Below are 24,049 nucleotides of genomic sequence, written 5' to 3' on the forward strand. Positions count from 1 at the left end.
GTGTCACTCTGGGCAAGTCACTTTTCTGCCTTGGTGTCCTCAACTGTAAACTGGAGATAATAATAGCATTCATCTCCCTGGGTTGTTGTGAGGATCAAGTGAAACAATATTTCTGAATCATCAAGCATAGTCCCTGACACATAGGCACTTAGTAAATGTTCATTTCCTTCCTTCTTCAAATCATCAACGAACAGGACTCATCTCTACATTTCTAGAGGACTTCAGTAATTCACATTTTTTTCATCTCTTCACTCTACAGCTCCCCGCATTATCCCTGGTGACTTGAATATGTTCAAAACCCATTAGGCTTTAGCCTAATTGTTCTTCTGGGATGGCTTTTGATTCTGGTATCTCCCATTTCCATGCCACGTTAACTAATAATAATATTTATATAGTGCTCTAAGGTTACAAAGCACTTTACAAACATTATCTCATTTAATTGTCACAAAAACTGCAAGGTAGTGCTATTATTATCCCCACTTTGCACATGAGGAAAATAAGCCAATTAGAGTTTAAGTGATTTGCACAGGGTCCTGCAGCTAGTAGGTGTCTAGGGTAGGATTTGAACTCAAGTCTTCCTAACTCTAAGTCCAGCACTCTACCCACCAAGCCATCTCAATATGCTTTGTTGTTCTTACTGTTTAGTCGATTAGTCACGTCTGACACTTTGTGACCCCATTCGAGGTTTTCTTGGCAATGATACTAGAGTAGTTTCCCATTTTCTTCTCCAGCTCATTTTACAGATAAGGAATGGCAGCAAACGAGGTTAAGTGTCTGAGGCCACATTTGAACTCAGGTCCTCCTGACTCCAGGACTGGCATTCTATCCACTTCGCCACCTAATTGCTCAATAAACACACTCCAACAGGGGCTTTGGCCTCAATAAGCCCCTCACCACTGATGTTTATCCCTGCTTAGTGAGTAAAGAAAGCACCAAAGCTTCAAGAGGAGAACAGATTTCTTACAAGGAGTGGGAAGAGATCTTTTATGATGAATAGAGATGAAAGTTCCAAGACCATGAAATGAACTCATTTAAGGAGCATGGATGAAGAACAGCTAAAGTTAATAGCTGAATAAAACAGAGTCAAGTACCTAACATTAACAGCTGAATAAAATAGAGTTCCAAGGGACTTACTACTAGACTTTACTTACATTTCTCTGGTTTGTAAACAACTTGCTCCAAATCACTCACGTTCTTTTTGACTGTTGATATGACTGATGCATCAAGACAGGCACAGACCTGACAAATATGTTCTATTGCCTCAAACTTATCTTTGGCATCACCAACTCCTATGGAAGCAGTCAGCCCAATGACCTGAGAACACACAATTACATTTCTTAGAAAAGTAGTAACCTTTGCGGCAGCTAGGTGACACAATGAATAGAGCAGTAGCCCTGGAGTCGGAAGGACCCGAATTCAAAGCCAGCTTCAGATATTTACTAGCTGTGTGACCCTGGACAAGTCATTTAACCCCAACTGCCTCAAAAAAACAATAGTAAGCTTCTAAAAATGTCACCTACCCCATTCTCTCCAGTTAACATTTTTTAAAAGAGGAAAATAACAAGCCACTGACTCAAGCCAATGAAGTTACTTTCCTGACATTTAGAGCAAAGAGTGTTCTGACAGCAGAAAGGTATGGCACTCAAGAACCCAAGCTGAATGAGTAAATGAATGAGTTAGGTACCTGCAAAGAGTCTGGTTTCTGACCTAGTTTCCAAAAAGAACAAAAACACTCAATGGTGGAAAATAAATTGCCTTCTTGATTAGAACCAAGGTCTCCCACCCTGTCCTGCATTCTTTCCACTAAAGCAAATTTTCTCCCTGTAGAGCAGGGATATCAAACTTGAAGAAAAACAGGGCCACTGAAAGTTTGTGCTGCCCCATATTGACTTAGAAAATGTTTCATGGCATTTTTATTTATTTTGTTAAATATTTCCCAATTACATTTTAATCTAGTTCAACTATGATCACAAGTGTTGTAAGCTGCTAGAGTTCCTGTTTGACACCTCTGCTGTAGAAGAGGTGCTCACAGGAAGAATTAAATGACTTCAAAGTAAAAAGAAGGCACCAGAGGTGGTGTGAAATTCAAGATCTTGCCTGCTGTTTTTGTTTCTATTGCTTTTAACATAAAATTTAGTTCTAAGGCTCTCTCTTTAGGATTTCCATAAAGATTCTAAAGTTGGGGCAGCTAAGTGGCGCAGTGAATAGAACACCGGCCCTGAAGTCAGGAGGACCTGTGTTCAAATCCGGCCTCAGACCAAACACTTTACACTTACTAGCTGTGTGACCCTGGGCAAGTCACTTAACCCCAATTGCCTTTAAAAAAAAAAAAGATTCTAAAATTAATTGGATAGCTGGGAGTAGGCTCCAAATCCAGCTTCTCTTTTCACTAGGATATGTTGTACTTATTTTACAAGTTTATTCAAACAATCAGTAAGCGTTTATTAAGCACCTCATATACGCACTTTGAGATACTGGAAGAAAATAATGGTTTTTACCTGAAGGCCTTACTTTCTCTAAGGGTGACAACATATACATGTAATAAATGTATATAAAACAAATACAAGCTAATTTTGGAGACAGCACATTAGTGACTGAAGGGATCAGGAGACTTCAGTTCAGTGCACGGACTTTTAAGGGGTCTGTGAACTTTGATGGGAAAAAACGAATCTTTATTTTCACTAATCTCTAACTGGAATTTAATATTTCCTCCCATTATTAATCCCAGTAATATCCCAATAATAATTGCTAGCATTTATACATAGTACGTTAAGGTTTGCAAAGAGCTTTACATATGTTATCTCACTATTATTCATCACCTATTAACAAATAATGAGGCAGGCAGAGTTAACCTCTAAGTGACTTGCCCAGGGTCTGAGGCCAGATCCGAACTCAGGTCTTCCTGACTCTAAGTCCAGGACCCTATCCATTGTACCTCCTAGAAGCATTATGAATGTAATGAACAAATCACAGTAGCAGTGGGTTTCAGCAGACTTCCAAATATGTTCATGATGGGAAATAAATAAATGAATAAATAAATAAAATGTCAAGAACTCCTGATTTAGAAGGTGATATTTTGAGATGAGTTTCAAGAGAACCTAGTTATTCTAAGAAGCAAAGTGAAGATAGCATACATGAGAGATAACTGACTTATAATTGGAATATATGATATATACGTAGCCTGTAATTATATAATATTAATATACAGTATAACTACTACTACTATTACTAACAAAGATAGTTAGCATTCCTATAGCATTTAGTATGTGTCAAACATTGTACTAAGTTCTTCACAAATATTTTCTCATTTTATCCTAATAACCTATAAGGTAGGTGCTATTATTAGCCTCAGTTGAGGAAACTGAGGCAAACAGAGGTTAAGTAATTTGCTCAGGGTCATACAGCTAATTAGAATAACAATTATGACTGCAACCTGATCCATACTTGGTCTTACAGGACAAAGTTTATTACTAAGTATATCCTCATTCTCCTTCCCACCTCCCAAAAAAGAAAAGAGTAGTTTGGAGTTAATTCTAGTTATTCGCCCAGCATCCAATTTATTGAATAAACTGTTATATGACTACGTAAGAATCCTGGCCTGAGGATCTAATCCCACTGATTTACTGAGTGACTTGAGCTCTTTCACCATCTATAAAATGGAGATGCTGCCATAGAGCCTGACTCATTTCAGAGGAAGGCTGAAAAGTCAACAAATTAAATTCAACATACACTTATGAAGTACCAACTCTGTGCAAAATACCAAGATTACCTTTGGGAAGAAGATAAGAACAATTTGCAGGGCTTACAATAATAGAGCCGACCTCAGAGCCCAGGAAGATAAGGATTCAAACCCTACCCCTGACATACACTGGTTGTATGACTCTGGGGAGTCTCACTGTCCTGGGCAACTTTCTAAGTTAGGACTTCTTAACCTAGGTGCTCTAAACTTGTGTGGATGTGTGTATATACATCTATTTGCATATATAGTATATTATATCATATAATATATAATAACATACACACATGTTGATAACTTTTCAATATAATGGACTTCCTTTGTAATCCTATGTATTTTATTTTTTACATTTTTGAGAAGTGGTCAATCAACTTCACCAAATTGTCCAAGGGATTCATGATGTGCAAAAAGGGTTAAGAACCCCTGCTCTGAGACTTTAAGTTTCAGAGTTGGTGCTGACCTACATTGGTAGCAAGAGTTTCCTCACCTGGGTGATCCTTGCATCAATGAAATCAAGAGGTCCAGTTCCTAGCCCACCTACATTCAAACTCTTCTCAGCTCCATCACTGTGGTATAGAAATGAGCCTGACTTCTTGAGTCCATCTAGTAGGCATTAGACCCAGTTCTCTACTTGACACATTTAGAAAAGCTTCACACATGGTGACTACAACAGACTATACCAGCCATTGTCTGGGATCAGCCCAAGTATTGTGGGAATTGAGTGAACCAACACTTACTCCATTTTGTGACTCAATTCCAGAGCTAGCTCAGTTCCTTTTCAATTCAATTATGGGTCTAGTCCAATTTCTGTCTTGTAAGAAAATTTTATTCAACTGTGGGAATTGTGGGAAAACTTTACTGCATTGTTTGAACCTAGTCCTGAGTGGCTGGGAAGGACCTGTTTTTCAGACCTTAACTAGGTTATGCTGACCAAAACCTCAGTCAAATCCAAAGATTAACGCAAGAAGTTTTCTCACAATTATACATCTCAAACAACCTATCTGTCTTATCTGAAAACTGGCCCTGTACTGGTCCACCAGTCATTGTTTCCATGTTTCTTTGATTGAATACAATCACTTTGAGGGGAGTGGGATTCTTCTTTTCTAATTTCATCTTTTCATTCCCCCTTTCTAATCTTTCCTCCAATGAGAAATCAGATTACCTAATTTTGTATTCTGGTTAATTGTTTTCTTTTAATTAATTGGTCTTATTTGATTAATTGCTTTTAATACATAAAAATCTGTCTGACTTTGTATTCAGGGTCTTTGGACAGACTGGGGAATCCACTGACCCGTTTATTATATCTGTTTTTTTTTTAATAAATCTTAATAGCTAGGATTGTTTCCTCAGTTATTATCCACCACAGTATCTTGAGTGGGATTTCTACCAAGTAATGAATCTTTTGGCCACAGCAACATATGAAAGAAGAAAAAGTACAAAATGGCTCTTAGTCCCATCTGGGCACCTCCCTTCTGCTTATACATCAATAGAGGCAAAAAGGGAGAAGAAGGAGGGGGCAGAGGATGCTAACTTAGTAGATCTATAAATTCAGCATATCTACAAACTTTAAATATGTAATTTAAATATTGATCTTCAACTTAAAACCTTTATTCAATGACAAAAAAGAAAAAAATTCACATGCCATGAAATTGAAATTCTTGCTCTAAAGGACACTAGAAGACACAGTTCAATGGAAAGGTTCACAAATTCTCTTTAGAGGAGTGATATAGTGGGGAGGGAATGCGTTACAGTGGAAAGAGCATTGTCTCTGGAGGCAGAGGACTTGGGTTCAAGTCCTAGCTTTGATGTTTACTACCTGTGTGACTTCAGACAAATCAGCTTAACCTGTTGAGGCCTCAGTTTTCTCCTCTGTAAAACAATGGGACTTGGCACACAGTTTGTCCTTAATAAATGCTTTCCCATTCATTCATCTTCTATATTCTTTGTCTCCTAAATAAGTTTGTAAAATATCAGTAAATTCCTTAGTTAGACAAAAAAATAAAATAAAATGGAGGAGCTGACCTCGAGAGCCTCTGAGGTCCCTCCCTAGCAGCTCTAGGTCTACAGCTCATGAACTGGTATTGTTGGTTTCATTGGGCACTAAAAGGCAACCAGAACAGCCATTTCGTGGGGGCCACTTGGCCATCTTGCCTATTAGTGTTCACTACAAGGAAAATCAAACAGATGAGCATTGTTGTTTAGGTGCCAACATCTGTTGCAGAGAATGATGTAGAAAAATGTTATAGAGAACTGGACAACATTCTACAAAGTCTAGTGGTATACATATAGGAGATTTTTTGTTTTAGGCAATTGGGGTTAAGTGACTTGCCCAGGGTCACACAGCTAGTGAGTGCCAAGTGTTTGGTCTGAGGCCGGATTTGAATTCAGGTCCTCCTGACTTCAGGGCCGGTGCTCTATCCACTGCGTCACCTACCTGCCCCCCATATAGGAGTTTTGTAAATATGTTATTTGTGTTATTTCCTGTATTGGAAGCTCCATGGTGACGAAACACTCTCTAGCAATGATAGCTAACATTTATAGAGTACTTTACATTTCCCAGTTATTCACAGTATCTCATTTGATCCTCACAAAAACCCTGTGAATTAGGTACTATTATTATCCCCATTTTAAAGATGAGGAAACAGGCTGAGAAAGGTTAAGCAACTTGCCCAAGGTCACACACCTAGTAACTGTCTATGGCAAGATTCAGATTCAGGTCATCGTGACTCTAAGTGCAGAACTTTATCAACTATACCACCTGGCTGCCAAAGCATACTGGCAACTGTTCTGCAATTAGTAGCTGAAGAATTACCTGGAGTGCTATAACAACAACAACAACAACAACAATAATTACATTTAAATAATGCTTTTAGTTTGCAAAGTTCCTTACAAATATTATCTCCTTTGATCCTCAAAATAACCTTGGGATGAAGGTGATATAATACTCCATTTTACAGATGTGGAGACTGAGGCAGCAGTTAAGTGACTTTCCCAGAGTCACACAGCTAGTAAATGTCTAAGACCAGATTTGTACTCAGATCTTCCTGGCTCCAGGACTTCCTGACAACCCATCATACAACCTAGCTGCCATCTGCAGGTTAAGTGACTACAAGGAATTGAACCCAGGTCTTCCTGATTTCAAGACTGGCTCTCCACACATTATACTACACTGCCTGTAAGTAATAGTTTTTATAACAATCACAAGAATAACAACCACTAGCACTTCAGGTCTGCCACCTGAAGAGAGACATCAAAGAAAATCATAAGAGTCCCTTTAAAAAAAGGTGGTATTAGTCATGTTCTTATCACTGAGGAGTTAAGATCATAGATGCAGAGCCTGAAGAGATCTCAGAGGCCATCTCAGTCCAATCCTCTAGTTAGACTGTGAGCTCCTCAAGGGCAGGGACTTCTTTTGCCTTTATTTATATCCTCAATGCTTAGCACAGTGCCTGGCACACCGCAGGTACTTAATAAATGCTTGCTGATTGACCCTCTCATTTTACAGGTGAGAAAATGGAGGCCCAGAAAGATTCAGTGATTTGTCCAGTTGTAGCTGTCAAAAGCAGGATTTTAATCAGAGTCCAGAGCGACTACTCTCTGTACTGTCTACATGGACAGCTAGTCAGTGGCCCCTGGGAGTTTGCTACAATTAATTTCATTCATGGCGCACCTGAGGCAGTGGGTTTGCTGATCTTCCAAGTTTCTGATCCAAGTAATTGATCATGAGCACATTGTAAGGATGTTTTTTGCTGGTATTGTGGCATTCATCGAAGATCATCAGGGTGAAAACAGAGAGGGACCGAACGGTCCCACTCTTGATGCTGTTCACAAGGATCTGTGGGGTCAGCACAATGATATCATTGTTGTCAACAACACATTCCACAGGAGCATCCTCAGCTATTTCTCCACAAATACCTGCGACTTTGTACCTGGAAGAGGATGGAGATTTTTCTATTAAAAACCCCAACTAGAAGCAACATGGCATACTGGACGGAGGCATGGCCTTGGAGCCAGGAAGACAGGCTCAAATCTTTCTTTTGACACCTATTGGCTGGGTAACCCTAGGCAAATTACATAGCCTCTTAAGGTTCTGGGCAACTCTACAAAACTGAGTTATCAGGAAGGTACCAAACTGCATTGGTGGAGGGCATTTCTTCACCTAGGAGCACACTATCCCAATGAAAACACAAGTCCAATCTCTATTCCTCTCCTTTAAACCCAATATGGCAAAAGTGTGGAATCCGAAATAGGAGATGCTGGGTTGGCTGATGTCAGATGAAGCAGTTATTACCTGGGCATAAACAGCTCTTATTTGAAGGAATATTAACTCTTTCAGAGTTAAGACAACTGTAAGGTATGAAACTGAAATATGACGTCTGAAATGTCAAATTTATGTCTGCACAGGTTGCTTACTCATCTGGAAACATCTGGCCAGAGAGGTTAGGATTTCTAGCTTATCTAACAATCTGGGTACAACTTAAGGCCAACCATGACCTGGTCTGAATCTTTTATTCCATGCATGTGTAGAACTCCCAGGATGAAAATTTCCTCCTCTGGTGCATCTCAGCAACTTAGCTAACATATAGCTTTAGAGAGTTGTCTAGGGCACTGAAGCATTAGCTAAACTGTCAATAGTCTCTCAGTCCTATATTGGGGCCAGGCCTACATTTATAATGCCATGCTGCCTCTCAAGTAAAAATTATAAGTAGCATAACACCTCAAGAATAAATTTGAGAACTACTATGATACTTCCCAATAATAATGGCTAATATTTATATTATATTTATAATGGCTAATATTATAATATTTATATTAATATTATACTTTAAGGTCTATAAAGTGCTATTTGTATGTTATCTCATTTTAATCTCACAACCTTTGAGGCAGATGTTACCATTTTTATCCTCATTTTAACAGATAAAGAAAAGGTAAAGTAACTTGTTCAAGGTCACACAGCCAGTAAGTGTCAGAGGCAGAATTTGAACCCATGTCTTCCTGATTTCAAGTCTACTGCTGTATACTCCCCCTTCCAAAGCAGCAGCACTTGCATGAAACAAGGAATAAAAGCTGATGACAGTTATACCTACCCCAGTCTTTCAAAGTACTTTTTGAACACAGATTCCTGTTGTTCGTACACTGGAACCTGAGTAGCCAAGAAGACAATTTTTCTTTTCTGTCCTGCTGGGTTATTTGTCAGATGATTTTCACATATGAGAAGTGCAGCAAAGGTTTTCCCACATCCTTTTCACATAGAAAGAAGGAAAATAATGTGTGTAATTTAAAAAAGGCCACTTTTAAAAAGTCTTTTCTTCATCCATAAATCCATACCCTGCTACCTTCCCCTAAAGCTGCTAGGCTGATGGCAGCTATTGCTGCTGCCAATGCTATCAATCGTCTTTGCCGTTGCCCTCCAAAGTTATATTATTATACTTCATCATATGCAGGTGACCTTAGGTTCCTAAAGTCTAGACTAGTCTGAGTACAAACTCTATCACGTCATACCAAGCTGAAAAGGTTCCCAAGTATGGGTCTGGCAATAGCTTCTACATCTGTCCTTAAAAGACTAGCTAAGGCCTGAGAAGTTCAACATTGAAAAGGTCAGTGACCAGGCTATGTCCCTTTTTGGGCTACAGAATCTCATAAAGACCATCTACTTAGGAATGGAGGGGTTGCAATACCTACATCTATGTTCAGGTGTCCACAACAATCTTCCACATTAATCTTTCACTTCAAACTAACACAACCTTAAGCTGAATTAACAAACTTAAATTGCATTAACAACAAAATACCTTGGGATTAGACTAATTGGGACCATATATGTTTCATGGCAGTTTTTTCAAAAAAGCATATGAGTAGGGAAGATGGGTAGGTCTCAACCTTTTCCCTTATATGGGGAGGAGAAAGGATGGAGGTGGGCTTTACCAGTGGGAGCACATATTATTGTATTTTTTCCTTCTAAAGCTGGGCTGGCAAGCTCCAGCTGGTAACTCCTTGGCTTCAATGGCTTCTCAGGAATTTCTGTAAGACAAAGATGCAGAGTGATTAAATATCTGTAATTCAAAGGAGTAGCCCCATGTTTCTTAACATTTCTTTTCCAATGGAAAGGAACTACTGTCCTATTGATTTAAAGTCTTCCTTCCAAGGACTTTAAGCACTTCCCATACATTGCTTTCATCATGAACTTTGTAGTCCTTGTTAACCATAGTTACTTCAGCCCTCACTTAACAAGGATCAATCTACCAACATTTATTAAGTACTATGGTAGGTATAGAGGCAAAAAATGAAATTGTTCCTACCCTCAAGGGGCTTCCATTGTATCAAGGAAAACATACACGTGTACAAGTACTTTAAAAATAAATGCACAAAACATATTCAAAATAATTTCGGAGAGGAGAAGTATGGAGAAGTTTGAAAAGGCCTCATGTAGGAGGCAGGGATCCTTGAAGGGAACTGAACATTCTAAGATACAGAGGTGATAAGGGAATACCATTCCTGGCAGCCTGACAAAGGCATAGGATTAAGAAATGGATGGTGCTTTATAAGGAAGGCAGCTTTAGAGGGATTATAAAATCCCTAAAGGGAAGTAATATATAATAAGACAGGAAAGGTATTTTTGAAGCCAGTTTGTATAAAGGCTTTAAATGCCAGATGGTAGCTGTATTTGAACCCAGAGGTAATAAGGAGACATTAGAGTTTGCTGAGTGAGGGAGTGACATGGTCAGATGTCAGGAGAGAGGGTAGAAACAGACCACAGGCAGGGAGATCAATCAAGTCAGTGGCAAGTGGGAAAAAAGTAAAAGTCAAATAAATAGATTTGTTCTTAAAGAACAGATCTTAGGGCCTTGCAGGGAGGGGATATATCAAGAAGAGCAATACCTCTTGAGATCAAGTTTGAAGAGGTAGCTTCATTGATCTAGATGACAGATAACAAATACATAATGGCTATTTAGTGAAAGCATCTTCTCTGCAATTTTTGGCTTTAGAGAGTTGCCTAAGTACTTCTTAAACTCTAGGTCTTGAATAGAAAAAGTTTAAGAAGCCCCGGCCTAGAATACTGTCAGAGACAGAATTTGAATTCAAGTCTTCCTAAGTTTAAGGCCAACTCTCTATCTATTAGATCATGATGGACAGGACAACATAGGTCAAGAAGAATGAGAAGTTAGGTAGTTGTCCATAAATATAAACCAAGTTAATTCTTTTTAAAATGAGTTCCTCTTTATCAGCTAAATTCACTGAATTGTGAAAATGTTGTATTTCTGGGACTAATAAGATAGGTTTAATATGAGAAATAAATAAGATGAATTTTTAATCACTACTCTCCCCAAGATTCTGTTGGCTCTTATAGACTGAAAAGTAACTTGTTCTGAAAGTTAACTCAATATCAAATGTTTACTAAAATACAACTAAACCTCAGTTCCTATATTCCAAATAAAACAACATTTGAGTATGTTTCCCAAACTTGCAGACATGTAATAGGTCCCATAGAGTCGTCCCTATCCCTACTCATAATTCCCCTTTCCTCTTCCACTGCTATAAAGTATAAACACAGGCTTAATTATTTACATACCCTAATGACTCGTCAGTAACAATTTATCATTACTTATTCTCATAAAACTGCTGAGTTTTCATGAAGGAGTCAAAACATATCAGTAGGGGATTTACTCAGCCTCTGTGAGTAAGATTTCCTTCAAAGAATACACTGAGTAGGGCTATCCATATGCTTGTCATTTTTGGAGTCACTATAGGTTCCTAAGCTAAATAAATTTTATTGAAAGTTCTCTCTTTTTCTTTTTCTCTACATTCTTTTCCTTGAACATCTTATTCACTTATTCACTGTCACTGTCATAGCCTGATCGATTATCACTTCTAAGCAAATAAATTTCTATTAACCTATTATAATTTAAAATCTATTAAAATTTCTATAAAAGTTCAATCAACCCTGACATTTTGCCCAAATCCCTGTATGTTCTAAGTATATCTAAATTTTGACAAGGCGATTAAGAAAATGTTTAATAATATTCTTAAGAAAAAAAAAAGAAATGTGAACTAGATCATAGCAGAATTAGGTTTACTTAGGTATTGATTAGATGACAGTGCAGTAAAGACAGAGCTCTGGACCAGGAAGACCTGGGTTTGACTCTTACTTCAGACACTTACTTAGCTTTGTGACACAGAGTAAGTCACTTAACATCTTTTCTGTGAAATGAAGGGTTTGGATCGGATATCCAAGGTAATTTTCAGCTCTAAAGCTTTGTTCCTATGACTATATCCAAAGAGTTGTGATTAATATTAGCATTAAGGGTTTTCTTGTCCCTGGCTCTGGTGTCTTCAATGTATTTATTCATTTTATGGATGAAGGAACAGATGATATGCTTATCAGATTTACATATGACAAAGTGAAGAAGGATAGTTAACATTGTATGACAGAAATAGAAGCCAAAAAATATCTCAACAGGGTAGAATGATGGGCTGAATCTAATAACATGCTTAATGGGGATAAATACAAAGTACTACATATGGGCTCCAAAAAGTCAACAGCAGAAGGATAGGATAGGAGAGATATGACCAAACAACAATTTATATGATATAGACCTGGGTTTTTTTTTAATAGATTGAAAGTTCAATGAATCAAAAGTTTAATATAGCAACCCCCCCAAAAAAGGCTCTCAAACCTAACACAACCTTAAGTGAAATTAACAAATTTGACTCCCATTAACTATTAATTTCAATGAATTAACATTGTAACTGCAGTCTCTACCCAAAACTAGTATGATATTAAGTTGAATTAATTAGTCAATTAAATTATAAGTGGTTTAGAACAATGGAAATAAAAGTCTCACCATATTCTGCTATCATTAGACCACATATGTAGTATTGCATTTTGTTCTGGGAGTCACATTTTAGGAAGGCAACTGACAAGCTGAAATGCATAGACAAGAAGGCAACCAGAGAAATAAAGGAGTTTAAAAAAAAAACCATACTACACAAGGATTGGCTGAAGCAAGAATGTTTAATCTGGAGAAGAGAGTCTTAGGGCAAACAAGTTAGCTATCTTTACATATCTAAAGAGTTGTCCTATGGAAGAGAGATTAGAGTTGGGTTCCTGTTGGCAATGTTAAAGAAATTTACAATCATACTTCATTATTAGATTTTTAGAACACAGTGTTATTGATTAGAAGAATAAACAACTTTGCATACCAGGAAGTGGACACGAATTCTCACTGAGATTTTGCTGTTCTGATTCTTCTTTGTAACATATCTGCATTGTAGACACTCCATTCTCTTCAGCCTGGGAATCATACATCTCAGCATTTTTTGTTCCATTTGTATCTGAACAAGGACGATGAGCATTTTAGCATCTTAATACAACTGATCTCATCATTTTAGGGAATTTAAGATGAATGATGGGATCTTTTTAGGGATATTTAGGGTGGATAATGCAGGTTTGTGCATAAGATTGATGACCATATGATCCTGAGGAAAAGTAATATGAAAAATATACTCATCCAGTTCATACCACAGAGACAAATTGATAAATGGATAGGTGAATAGATGAAGTATTCTCAACTAGTGGATAGGTGAATAGATGAAGTATTCTCAACTTTTACAACATGGTAATGCTTTGAAATATTTAGATATACTTAGAAATATATATTTAGATATATTTAGAAATATTTAGGTATCTCACACTTGAAATATTTAAATATCCCTTTACATATTCTTCAGCTTAGTCAGAAACATTCAGTGTTTGGAATCCCATAATGTAACTCATTCCAATGTGATTCAACAAGCCTTTATAATATCTGTCTCTAAATAACTCCAGCACCAAGAAAGCATATGTCTATGAAAATGATTTCTAGACTTACAGTCAAAGGTGTCCAAGAAAGTCTAAATTAGGATTTCTGACAATCACCACCACCACTATCATCTCATCACCAAAAAATTGGCTACCAAGTGATGAATTTTTTTGGCCAGAGTGTCTAATATGACACATATGGAATGTAATCTACATTGCTGGGGAATGATAAAAATCATGGATCTTTTGAGAATGTAATAATAATAGCACATTTATAAAGTAATTATAACATATTATGAAGAATTTACAGTAAACAGTTTTCATATACATTATCCCATTTGGTGCTCATGATAAACCTGGAATGTGCATAAGGGAAACATTATTCCTCATTTTACAAGTGGGAAAACTGAGGATCAAACAATTTAAGTAATTTGCCCAAGTAAGAAGCAAAGTCAGGACTAGAAATCTTGTCCCTAAACTACTAGTCAAGTAATCAAGTCTCTGAAACAGTGGACTGATATGGAATCATCTTCAAGGGACATGTGTTCAGATTTTCTAAATCAGCTCAAGAGATCCCAGACAATCAGTGTAGTTAATCTGAGCCCCAGATTGGTCACAAAAAAAGGTTCAATTTTTCTCAAACTCTTCATGCTTAGGATATAATCCTAGCTTATACCAACTACCAAGACTCAAGTTTAAAAAAGAAACAAAAGAAAAACAAAACACCACCTCAGTCAGTTTAAATTAAGTCAGAATGAATTTTAACAAGTTAATCCTTTGAAATTATATTGCCCATTCAATCTATTTTATACCAAGACAAGCTAACTTCTGTTTACCTCTAGGGTTCTAGAGGCAAACTATTATGTGGGTTGGTATCTACTAAATTCCCAAAATATCATTTCATAGCCTTTCTTTGAGACAGCCATATCTGCTTACCTTTGTATTCAAGAATGAGCAAGTAAAAAAAGCAGGCAAAGTTTTTTTTTTCTTCAATATCCTCCCACTTCCCATTTCAACAGTCCGCCTTGTGACACTCTACCTTCCTCCAGGGTCCACAGCTTACTAAATTCATATTCTTCAGCTTCTAAAGCCAACTTCAGCACTTTGGGCCAATTTTCTTTGTCTGATCGAAGAAGATATTCAACCAATTTATCTGTACCAGCAATATTCCCTAAGTTGTTTTGAACCTGGCAAATAGAATTTGTTGAAAAGTCTTTTTAAGTCATGTATGAAACAACTTGACATTTACTAGATTATGACAATCTAATTTGGTTCCATGAGTTCTCAGGTGAAAAAGGTTCTAAAAATCTATTATCTGATGCTGATGAGGAAACTTAAGGGAGTACTGGTATAAGGATATATGGAAACTTAATTGCAGGACCAAAAATAGAATTTGGGCTTCTCAACTTTCAATCCAATGTACCATTTCTCCCACTGACATTCTCAAGAAAAGCTTAAAGTCAAGTCCTGGCATATAGTGTCATGGGTTATTAAAATATTGAGTTCACATAATTTCAGAGCCGGAGAGGACCTTAGCAGTGTGGCACTATAGCAGGAGTCCTAAATCTCCAATCAGAGGACTTGAATTCAACTTTTGGCTTTGCCCATTTCTACTTGTGTAACCTTGAGCAAGTCTCTGAACCTGTTTCATCACTTTGAAAGTGAAAAAGTTGTAAATTACTCTGAAAAAGCCTTCCATCTTGAAATCTATGACCCTATAATATCTAGCCAGATTTTATCTCACAGAAGAAGTAACTGAGGCTGAAACAGGCTAAGTATTTAGCCCAAGCTTAAATATCAATTAGTAACAGAGCTAGGACTAAACTCTAGGTCAGTTTTTTTATTTGTTTGTATTTCCCAGTACATGCTGCTGCCTGTTAGTGACAGAACCCCCAAAATAATTTTCCTTATTACAGACCATTTTCATTTATGGCAAAATATGTTTATAAAAGTTTGGTAGGAAATTATAAGAGCAGAGATGATTCCCCAAGCAAAAACTGAATCTAATACAGAATTCAATGAGAACAAATAAGACGAGAATATTTTGCAAATTAAAAAGTATTATATAAATGGCAACTATTATGAATTTACCCATTGGTGAATGTTATCTCATGATAACATTGGAGAAGTGTTCCTCTGATAAAGATTTTGGGTCCCTGAGGTCTGATGAAGTCATATCTGAGAATGCAATATACCTCTTTTAATAGTGGTGAATGAGAAAAATCTTTGCCCCTGGTTAGTTCTGTGACTTTATTTGTATAGAGCATTGGCTCCTTATGAGGATGAAACCCTTCTGCCAATGCAAGGGGGCAGCAATAAATGGCTGCTCAACTTAGCATCTTAGAGAGTTGCTTGGGGATCCTAAGAAGTTAAGTTACTTGTGCCCAATCATATAAACAGTATGTCAGAGGCAGAACTTGACCCCAAGACTTACTGACTTTAAGCTGTCTTCCCAACCACATAGCATCCCTTTTAACTCGTGCCTATCTTTCTGAAAAAAGTTATTACTATTTTAGAATTGGTCCAATTCCCACTTCTTATCCCCAACCTACCTATATTCTAATCAAATGGAATGAGACTTTTCATAATAAATTATAGTAGTAGTTACAATTATTATTATTTATCAGTTTATATAATTTACTGTTATATAGCTTACATAATTCATTATTATTATTTTACATAATTATATACTTATTCATTATTAAAAATTACTTGTCCATATAAATATTTATTAAGTTCCTGCCGTATACAAGGCCTTGTCTTAGTGATGGTAGTAATAGTAGTGGTGGTTGTGGTAGTGGTAGTGGTGGTGGTAGTAGTAGTAGTAGTAGTAGTAGTAGTAGTAGTAGTAGTAGTAGTAGTAGTAGTTTAACAACTGTATAAACAGTAGCACTATAATAACAAAAACATCCTTCTAAAATGCTATATTCATTTCGTAAATTGAATGAATTTGCTTCTTCTCTTCCCTTTTCCTGTCTAGTTTTAGTTATTTCACTGATAGTTGGATGACATAACCAAAAGGGTGAGGGTACAGATAATGATTCGATTCAATTCAATCCAACAAGTATTTATTAAATGACTACTGTGTGCTAAACACTATACTAAGTACTGGGGGTACAAAGGTAAAATGAACAACAGCTTCTGCCCTCAAATAACTTACATTTTACTGAGGGTGTACAACATGGTACAGCAGAGAGAGCCCAAGACTTGAAGTCAGGAAGATTCAAGTTCAAATCCAGCCTCAAATACTCACTATCCTATGTGAGCAGGCAAGTCACTTAACTAATCTCCATCTGCCTCAATTTCCTCATCTTTACAAAGAGAAAAATAATAGCACCTATCTCACAGGGTTATTTAGAGGAGAAATGTAATTTTGGTAAAGTACTTTCTAAACATTGCTGCAATATATACAAGTTATTATTCTTATCATTATTATTAATTTGAATAATTAATTAGCAACAAAAAGGGGGACTAAGAAGAACCACAGAGAAAGAATCAACAACACTTGCAGCTTATCTGTCTTGAGGGGTAGGGATTGTGTGTCAAGGATGACTCCACGGTTGCAAACTTGGGTGCCTAGAAGTATAGTAATACCCTTCACAGAAACAGAGACATGGAGGGTTGGTTTGCAAGGAAAAATAAGGAATTCTATTTGGGACATGCATTTGCAATGCCTACAGAACATCTAGACGGAGATGTCCACTTAAGATTTTTTTTTCTTCTAAGTTGCTTCTGAGTTAGGCAAGGATACTAAAGGTTATTGGATAAAGTGAGCTTTAGAGAGTTTTAAATTCTCTGTGCTTTCCATAGAAAACTAGTGCATTTTCCCCCCTGGGTTTTTTGTTTGTTTGTCTTAGCATTGAAGAGCTGTATGTACCTGTCTGATCTCTTCACACTGCTGATTTATTAGGCACCCAGAAATTCTAGGGAGGATGATGTCTACATGAACGTTATCTTTAAATTCTTTATGTAAAAATTTCAAAAGCAATTTGGGCTTCTCCAACTTCTCGATCTTTTGGAAATTCCAACTTTGAATAGCTTCAGCAAGCCCAGTATAACCTGGGGGGGAAAAAAAACAGGAGAAAATAAGACATCTAAGTTTTGTGTCTTAAACTTGTTTTTGAACCAAAACTCTACCCAGATGAATTCATATCTGGAGAATAATTTTAAATTTTTTTTGTTGCTATCTTTTGTTTTTACACTCCCTTCATTTTCAAATATTCTTTCCATTCTCCTTGGCCCTCCCCTAAAAGGAGTAGGGCCTCCTCATAACCAAAAAAAAGTATAAGCAGTTAGCAAAGCTAACCAGCACAAGGACATCTGGCAGCATATGCAATATTCCACAACCATAGTCCCCCACTTCTGCAAAGAAAGAAGGGAGGTAATTTTCCCCCTTGTTTTTGCTTTTACTTACCAGCCACTAAATTACATTACTCAGATATTTGTCAGAAAGAAGAAACTCACCTGCTCCATGAAGTGCATCCAGGAAGCCCCGGAACCAGCCAGTCTCTTCAAATTTTAATAAGCACTCCAGAAAAAGTGTAGCAGCTGCTGTCACTCCCTTATTTGTTTTCATAGCTTGGATACTCTGTATATTTTCTAGCAATAGTAAGGAAAGCAAAAGGTGGTCACTCAATATTATACAGCCAACAAGTAAAAACCAACAAAAAATAAATCCCACCCTTACTTGAGGTTTTCTGTGACTCAGGAAATACTCTTTCTAGTTAGTTCCTTACTCCGTCTCTCTATATATATGCTCACCACACACACACATATAGGCACAACCAAGATGATGGCATGACAGGAAGTAATAGAGTGGAACTCCTCTCCAAAAACTCCTCATAAATATGAACACAAATACACAAACAGATATAAATCATAGCATTAGAAGGAACTTGGGGGCAGAGCAACATTGTGCAATGGAAAAAACACCAAACAGGGAGTAAGGAGACCTCGTTCAAGGTCTGATTCAGCCACTAATCAGCCGTGTGACCTTGGGAAAGTCAAGTCATCATAGTGAGTTCTAACTTTCTATGACCTATGATATTCTTAAAAATTATTATGCTTTGTTTTTACATAACCATTTCCACTCCCCACTGCATCAAAAGAACCATCCTTTATGATAAAGAATAAGAAGCAATTCAGTAAAACTTACCAACTCATCAATTAAGTCTGACATTATGCAATGTTCCAAACTTTATACACTGACCTCTGCAAGTAAGGGTGGGAGCTGCCATTTTCTCATCTCTTCTCTAAGGTCAAGCTTATTCATTATAATTACACTGATCTTAACTTTAATTTTTTTTGTTCCTTCCATTTACATTGTAATCACTGTGTATATTGTTTGCCTAGTCTGCTTTTTTTTTTACCACATTGTATCTTTCTTCATATTCACTGCCTACTACAGAGCAGCAATAAACTCTAATCTCATTTTCAAAACTGCCCTAACTTCCTTCTATTTCTTTTTTAAAAATAAGATTCCCCAATAACCCTATTTTCTTTCCTTTTTGTCTTTTTTCCTTTTTCTTTTTTTACCTCCCGCTATTCCTCTACCCAACTGAAATAATGTAACAAATATGCAGTCAAGCAAAATAGTCACACTATGTCTGAAGATATGTCTTTTTCTACATCTCGAGTCTATCATCTCTGTTAAAAAACTGGTAGCATTCTTCCTAATTAGTCCTCTGTAATCAAGTTTGTTCATTACATTGCTGAGTTCTCAAGTTTTTCAAAGTTGTATTCTTTATAATGTTTTTACTGTATAAATTGTATATATGGGTCCTTTTCCTCTTTCTTTGATCTCTTTGGGATTTTATCATAGAATAGAATAGAATAGAATAGAATAGAATAGAATAGAATAGAATAGAATAGAATAGAATAGAATAGAATAGAATAGAATAGAATAGAATAGAACTATTGAGTCAAAAAGTATATACAGTTTAGTAACGTGGGGAATAGTTCAAAGCGGCTTTCTGGAATCATCCTTTCTTTTCCATCACTATTTCTACTGTTCTCATCAGTTTACACGTGGATTCAATATCAATATATTTGAGGATACAGACAGAGCAAGACAATCTCTACTTGCAAAGACTTCACTAATGGGGGAAGACAACATATTTATACACATATAAGGTTCAGCTTCAATACAGATTAAAAGGCTCAGAGGTCCTTCAGGCACAATGCAGATGGAAATGTATCTTTATTTGTTATTCCTATTGATAAAATCCACATCTTTTCCTGATGCTGAACCATTTGACAGTGTTAAAGACCTCGATGAGAGCTTTTTTTTTTCTGGGTCTCCAGTAGCTGAGGCTGTGGAGGAAATGAAGGGCTATAGTACCTACACAAAGAAAGTTCTATCAGATCTCTACTAGAGTTTCTTCACCAGATGATGGCTTAGTGGACTAGGCTGGAGGCATGGCTAGTGATCTGGCAGACAATGCTATTCCCAGAGCACATGGGTACAGTTCTATAGCCTTTTGGGCATGGTTCCAAACTGCTCTCCAGAATGGTTGAATCAGTTCACAACTCCACCAATAATGCTTTAAGTATTCTAATTTTCCCGTATCACCTACAACATTTATCATTTTCCCTTTCTATCATATTACCCAATCGGTAGGTGTGAAGTGGTACCTCAGAGTTGTTTCAATTTGCATGTCTCTGGTCAATAGTGATTTAGAGTATTTTTTTAAATCTGACTAATGATAGCTTTGATTTCTTCTTCTGAAAACTGTTCATATCATTTGACCATTTATCAGTTGCGGAATGACTTATATTCTTATAGTTAACTCAGTTCTCTATACATTTGACAAATGCGGCCTTTATCAGAGAAATTTGCTGGAAATTTTTTTTCCCACAGTTATGATTACTAACTGTATATTTTCCTCCACCCTATTTTCCCCTCAGTTTATCCTTCTCTTTCTCTCCCATCATCCTGTCCCTCCTGAAAAATGTTTTGCTTCTGATTACTGCCTCCCCCAATCTACCCTCCCTTCTGTCAGGCCCCACCCCTCACCACCTTCTCTTCTCCCCTCCTCATCCTACTTCTCTGTAGAGTAAGATAGATTTCTATATCCAACTGGACGTGTAAGTTATTCCCTCGTTGAGACAATTCTGTTAAGAGTAAGGTTCAAGCACTGTCTACCACAATCTCCATCTTCCTCTCCAATGTAAAGGATCATTTATGTGAAATAATTTACCCCATTCTGCCTCTTCCTTCCTCCTTCTCCCACTGCATCCCTCTTTCTCATCCCTTAATTTTTATTTCTTTAAATATCACCCCATCATAGTCAACTGATACCTATGCCCTCTATCTATGTATACTCCTTCTAACTGTTCTAATAATTATAAAGTTCTTAGAAGTTACAAGTAACATCTTCCCATATATAAATGTAAACAGTTTAACCTTACTGAATATTTTGTGTTTGTCTTTCCCATTTACCTTTTTATGCTTCTCTTGAGTCTTGTATTTTAAAATCTGATTTTCTTTCAGCTATGGTGTTTTCATAAGGAATGCTTAAAAATCCTCTGTTTCATTAAATATCTCATTTTCCCTCCAAAGGATTCAGTTTTGCTGGGTAGGTGATTTTTGGTTGTAATCCTAGCTCCTCTAAGAATATCATATTCTAAGCCCTCTAATCCTTTAAGTAAAAGCTCCTGAATCTTATGTTATCCTGTATGTTTCTTTCTGGTTCTACTTATAATATTTTCTCCTTCACCTGGGAGCTCTGGAATTTGTCTATAATATTCCTGAGAGTTTTCATTTGGAATCTTTTTCAGGAGGAGATTGGTGGATTCTTTTCATTTCTCTTTTACCCTCTGGTTCTAGGATATCAGGGTAGTTTTCCTTGGTAATTTCTTGAAATATGACATGTAGGCTGTTTCCTTGATCATGACTTTTAGGTAGTGCAATAATTCTTAAATTATTTCTCCTTTGATCTATTTTCTAGGTCAGTTGTTTTGCCCATAAGATATTTCACATTTTCTTCTATTTTTTCATTCTTTTGTTTTTGTTTGTTTTTTAATGTCTCATGGAATCATTAGCTTCCACTTACTCAATTTTATTTTTTTAAGGAATTGGTTTCTTCAGTGAGCTTTGCACCTCCTTTTCCATTTGGCCAATGCTACTTTTTAAGGAGTTATTCTCTTCAGTGAATTTTTGTGCCTTTTTTTTTGCATTTGGCCAATTCTACTTTTTAAGTTCTTTTCTTCAATGGATTTTTGTACCTCTTTTAGCATGGGGTCTATTCTGTTTGTTTTTTAAGGTGTTTTTTCTTCAGTGGATTTTTATACCTCCTTTACCAAGCTATTAACTCTTTTTTCTTTATTTTCTTGCATAACTCATTTCTTTTCCCAGTTTTTATTTTTCTTTACTTCTCTTATTTGAGTTTTAAAAATCCTTTTTGAGCTGTTCTGGGGGTTCTTTTGGGGACTGAGACCAATTCACATTTTTCTTTGAGGCTTTGGATGTGGCTATTTTCACTTTGTTGTTTCTTCTGAGTTGTTTTTTTTTTTTAAATCTTCCCTGTCACAATAGTAAGCTTTCTATGGTCAGGTTCTTTTTCTGTTGTCATTTGCTCATTTTTCCAACCTTTTTTTTTTTTTACATTTAACTTTATGTTAAAGTTGGACTCTGCTCTCAGGATAGAGGGGCCAATGTTCCAAGTTTCAGGTTTTTCATGCTACTGTTTTCAGAGTTAGTTCTGGAGATGTCTGTAAGTTTTCAGTTCTTCCAGGGTGGTATGATCTAAGAAGAGGTGTGGTCACTGTTCTCCTGGTCTGTGAGTGACTCAGCATTCTTCTCCACCTTGGAACTGTGACTATTCTTCTTTGGTCACATGCTCTAGTGTGCTTGTCCTCCTCCTCCTTGCCCTGGGACTGTGAAATGAAACCATATATGGGCAATGCAACAGAGTCCTACACCCAGGGCCAGCAAAGGTTCCCCTGTAATCTCTTTCTAACCAGCTGTCTGACTGCAGGAATTGGCTGCTGTAGATTCAGTCTCCCCCAAGGCCTGCTGGTAGTTTGCCCAGGCAGGGCCTGCACTGGACTGTGTTCCACTCTCACCCCAGTGACAGAGACCTTTTCTGTCAACCTTCTAAGTTGGCTTGGGCTAGAAAATTGTTTCACCCTATCCTTTTGTTGGTTTTACTGCTCCAGAATTCATTTTGAGGCATTCTTTTAAAGTTGTTTAGTGGGAAATTTGGGAGTGCTCAGGTAAGTCCCTGCCTTTACTCTACCATCTTCTAGTCCAATCATTGTGAAGAACAATTTGGAATTAAGCCAAAAGGCTATAAAATTGTGCATACTTTGACTCAGCAATATCACTACTATGTCTGTATTCCACAGAGATCAAAGAAAAGGGGAAAGGACCTATTTGTACAAAAATATTTATAGCAGGGCAGCTAGGTGATGCAGTAAATAGAGCTCTGCCTTGTAGTCAGGAGGACCCAAGTTCAAATCCGGCCTCAGACACTTGACACTAGCCGTATGACCCTGGGCAAGTCACTTAACCCTGATTGCCTCACCAAAAAGCAAAAAGAAAAAATTATAGCAGCTCTTTTTGTGGTGACAAAGAATTGGAAATGGAGGGAATGGCTAGCAATTGGAAACTGGCTGAACGAGTTGTGGTATATGATTGTGATGGAATACTATTGTGCTATGAGAAATAAGGGGCAGTTGGTTTCAGAAAAACCTGGGAAGATTTGTATGAACTAATGCAAAGTGAAGTGCATAGACCTAGGAGAACACTGGCCACACTAACAGCAATATTGTAAGAATGATTAACTGTGAAAGACTTAGCTACTCTTTGATCTAAGACAATTTCAAAGGACCCATGATGAAAAATGCTATCTGCCCTCAGAGAGAGAACTGATCAACTAAGTGCAGATTATAACATACTTTAAACTTTCTCTATTTTTCTTGTGTGTGTGTTTTTTCTTTTACAACATGGCTAATATGGAAATACGTCTGGCATGATTTCACATGTATGAGTGATTTCATATTGCTTACCTTTTCAAGGGGTGAAGAAGGGGAGGGAAGGAAGGAGAAAATTAGGAACTCAAAATTTTTAAAAATGAATATTAATTTTTTATATATGCAATTGAGGAAATAATGAAATTTTAAAAATCTATTAAAAAGAAAAAAAAACTAAGACAGAGTAGGTTAGTGTCATTCTTCCTTGGCTGTAATAGATTTCCTGGTCAGATAAATCTCTGTACCCCAGAGTGGAGCATCCTAGTGCCTAGGGAGTAGCTAAATGGTTGATGAGATTTGAGAATATGTCTATACTTTATTATTATCATCCAGTGATTCAACCTTTGTGGTGAGTATGCTGAATAATGCTTTTCCCCAAACCCTGAAAGAATCTAGTCTCAAGAATTGATAGATCTCTCTTCTCCCTTCTGGTTAGAACAAAGACAGAGCCTTATCTACTCATTCTCACTAAATTCAAATTCCATGAAGTCTTCCCTGAATACTAGAGCCTGCATTGATTTTGCCCTTTTATCTGACAGTAA

The 24,049-nt window shown here is 36.9% G+C and overlaps 1 protein-coding gene across 2 annotated transcripts in view; it reads right to left on the reverse strand.

The window, feature by feature from the left end:
* RIGI (RNA sensor RIG-I) overlaps positions 1-24,049 on the reverse strand; it is an 87,699-nt gene that overhangs the window by 34,379 nt on the left and 29,271 nt on the right. Inside the window, exons 1-9 of one of the 2 annotated variants that reach the window (XM_020976232.2) lie at positions 18,220-18,351; positions 17,997-18,131; positions 17,410-17,591; positions 14,572-14,719; positions 12,935-13,066; positions 9,659-9,754; positions 8,824-8,977; positions 7,407-7,665; positions 1,152-1,314 (exon numbers count right to left, since the gene is read on the reverse strand). In XM_020976232.2, the coding sequence (XP_020831891.1) occupies positions 1,152-1,314; positions 7,407-7,665; positions 8,824-8,977; positions 9,659-9,754; positions 12,935-13,066; positions 14,572-14,719; positions 17,410-17,591; positions 17,997-18,108 (1,246 nt within the window). In that variant the 5' untranslated portion in view covers positions 18,109-18,131; positions 18,220-18,351. Of the gene's footprint in view, positions 1-1,151; positions 1,315-7,406; positions 7,666-8,823; positions 8,978-9,658; positions 9,755-12,934; positions 13,067-14,571; positions 14,720-17,409; positions 17,592-17,996; positions 18,132-18,219; positions 18,352-24,049 lie in introns of those variants that run through there. The other variant, XM_020976230.2, reaches the window with a different exon arrangement.

The sequence above is a fragment of the Phascolarctos cinereus genome, unplaced genomic scaffold (genome assembly GCF_003287225.1).
Source record: "Phascolarctos cinereus isolate Bilbo 61053 unplaced genomic scaffold, phaCin_HiC Scaffold_4;HRSCAF=312, whole genome shotgun sequence".
NCBI classification, from domain to species: domain Eukaryota; kingdom Metazoa; phylum Chordata; class Mammalia; order Diprotodontia; family Phascolarctidae; genus Phascolarctos; species Phascolarctos cinereus.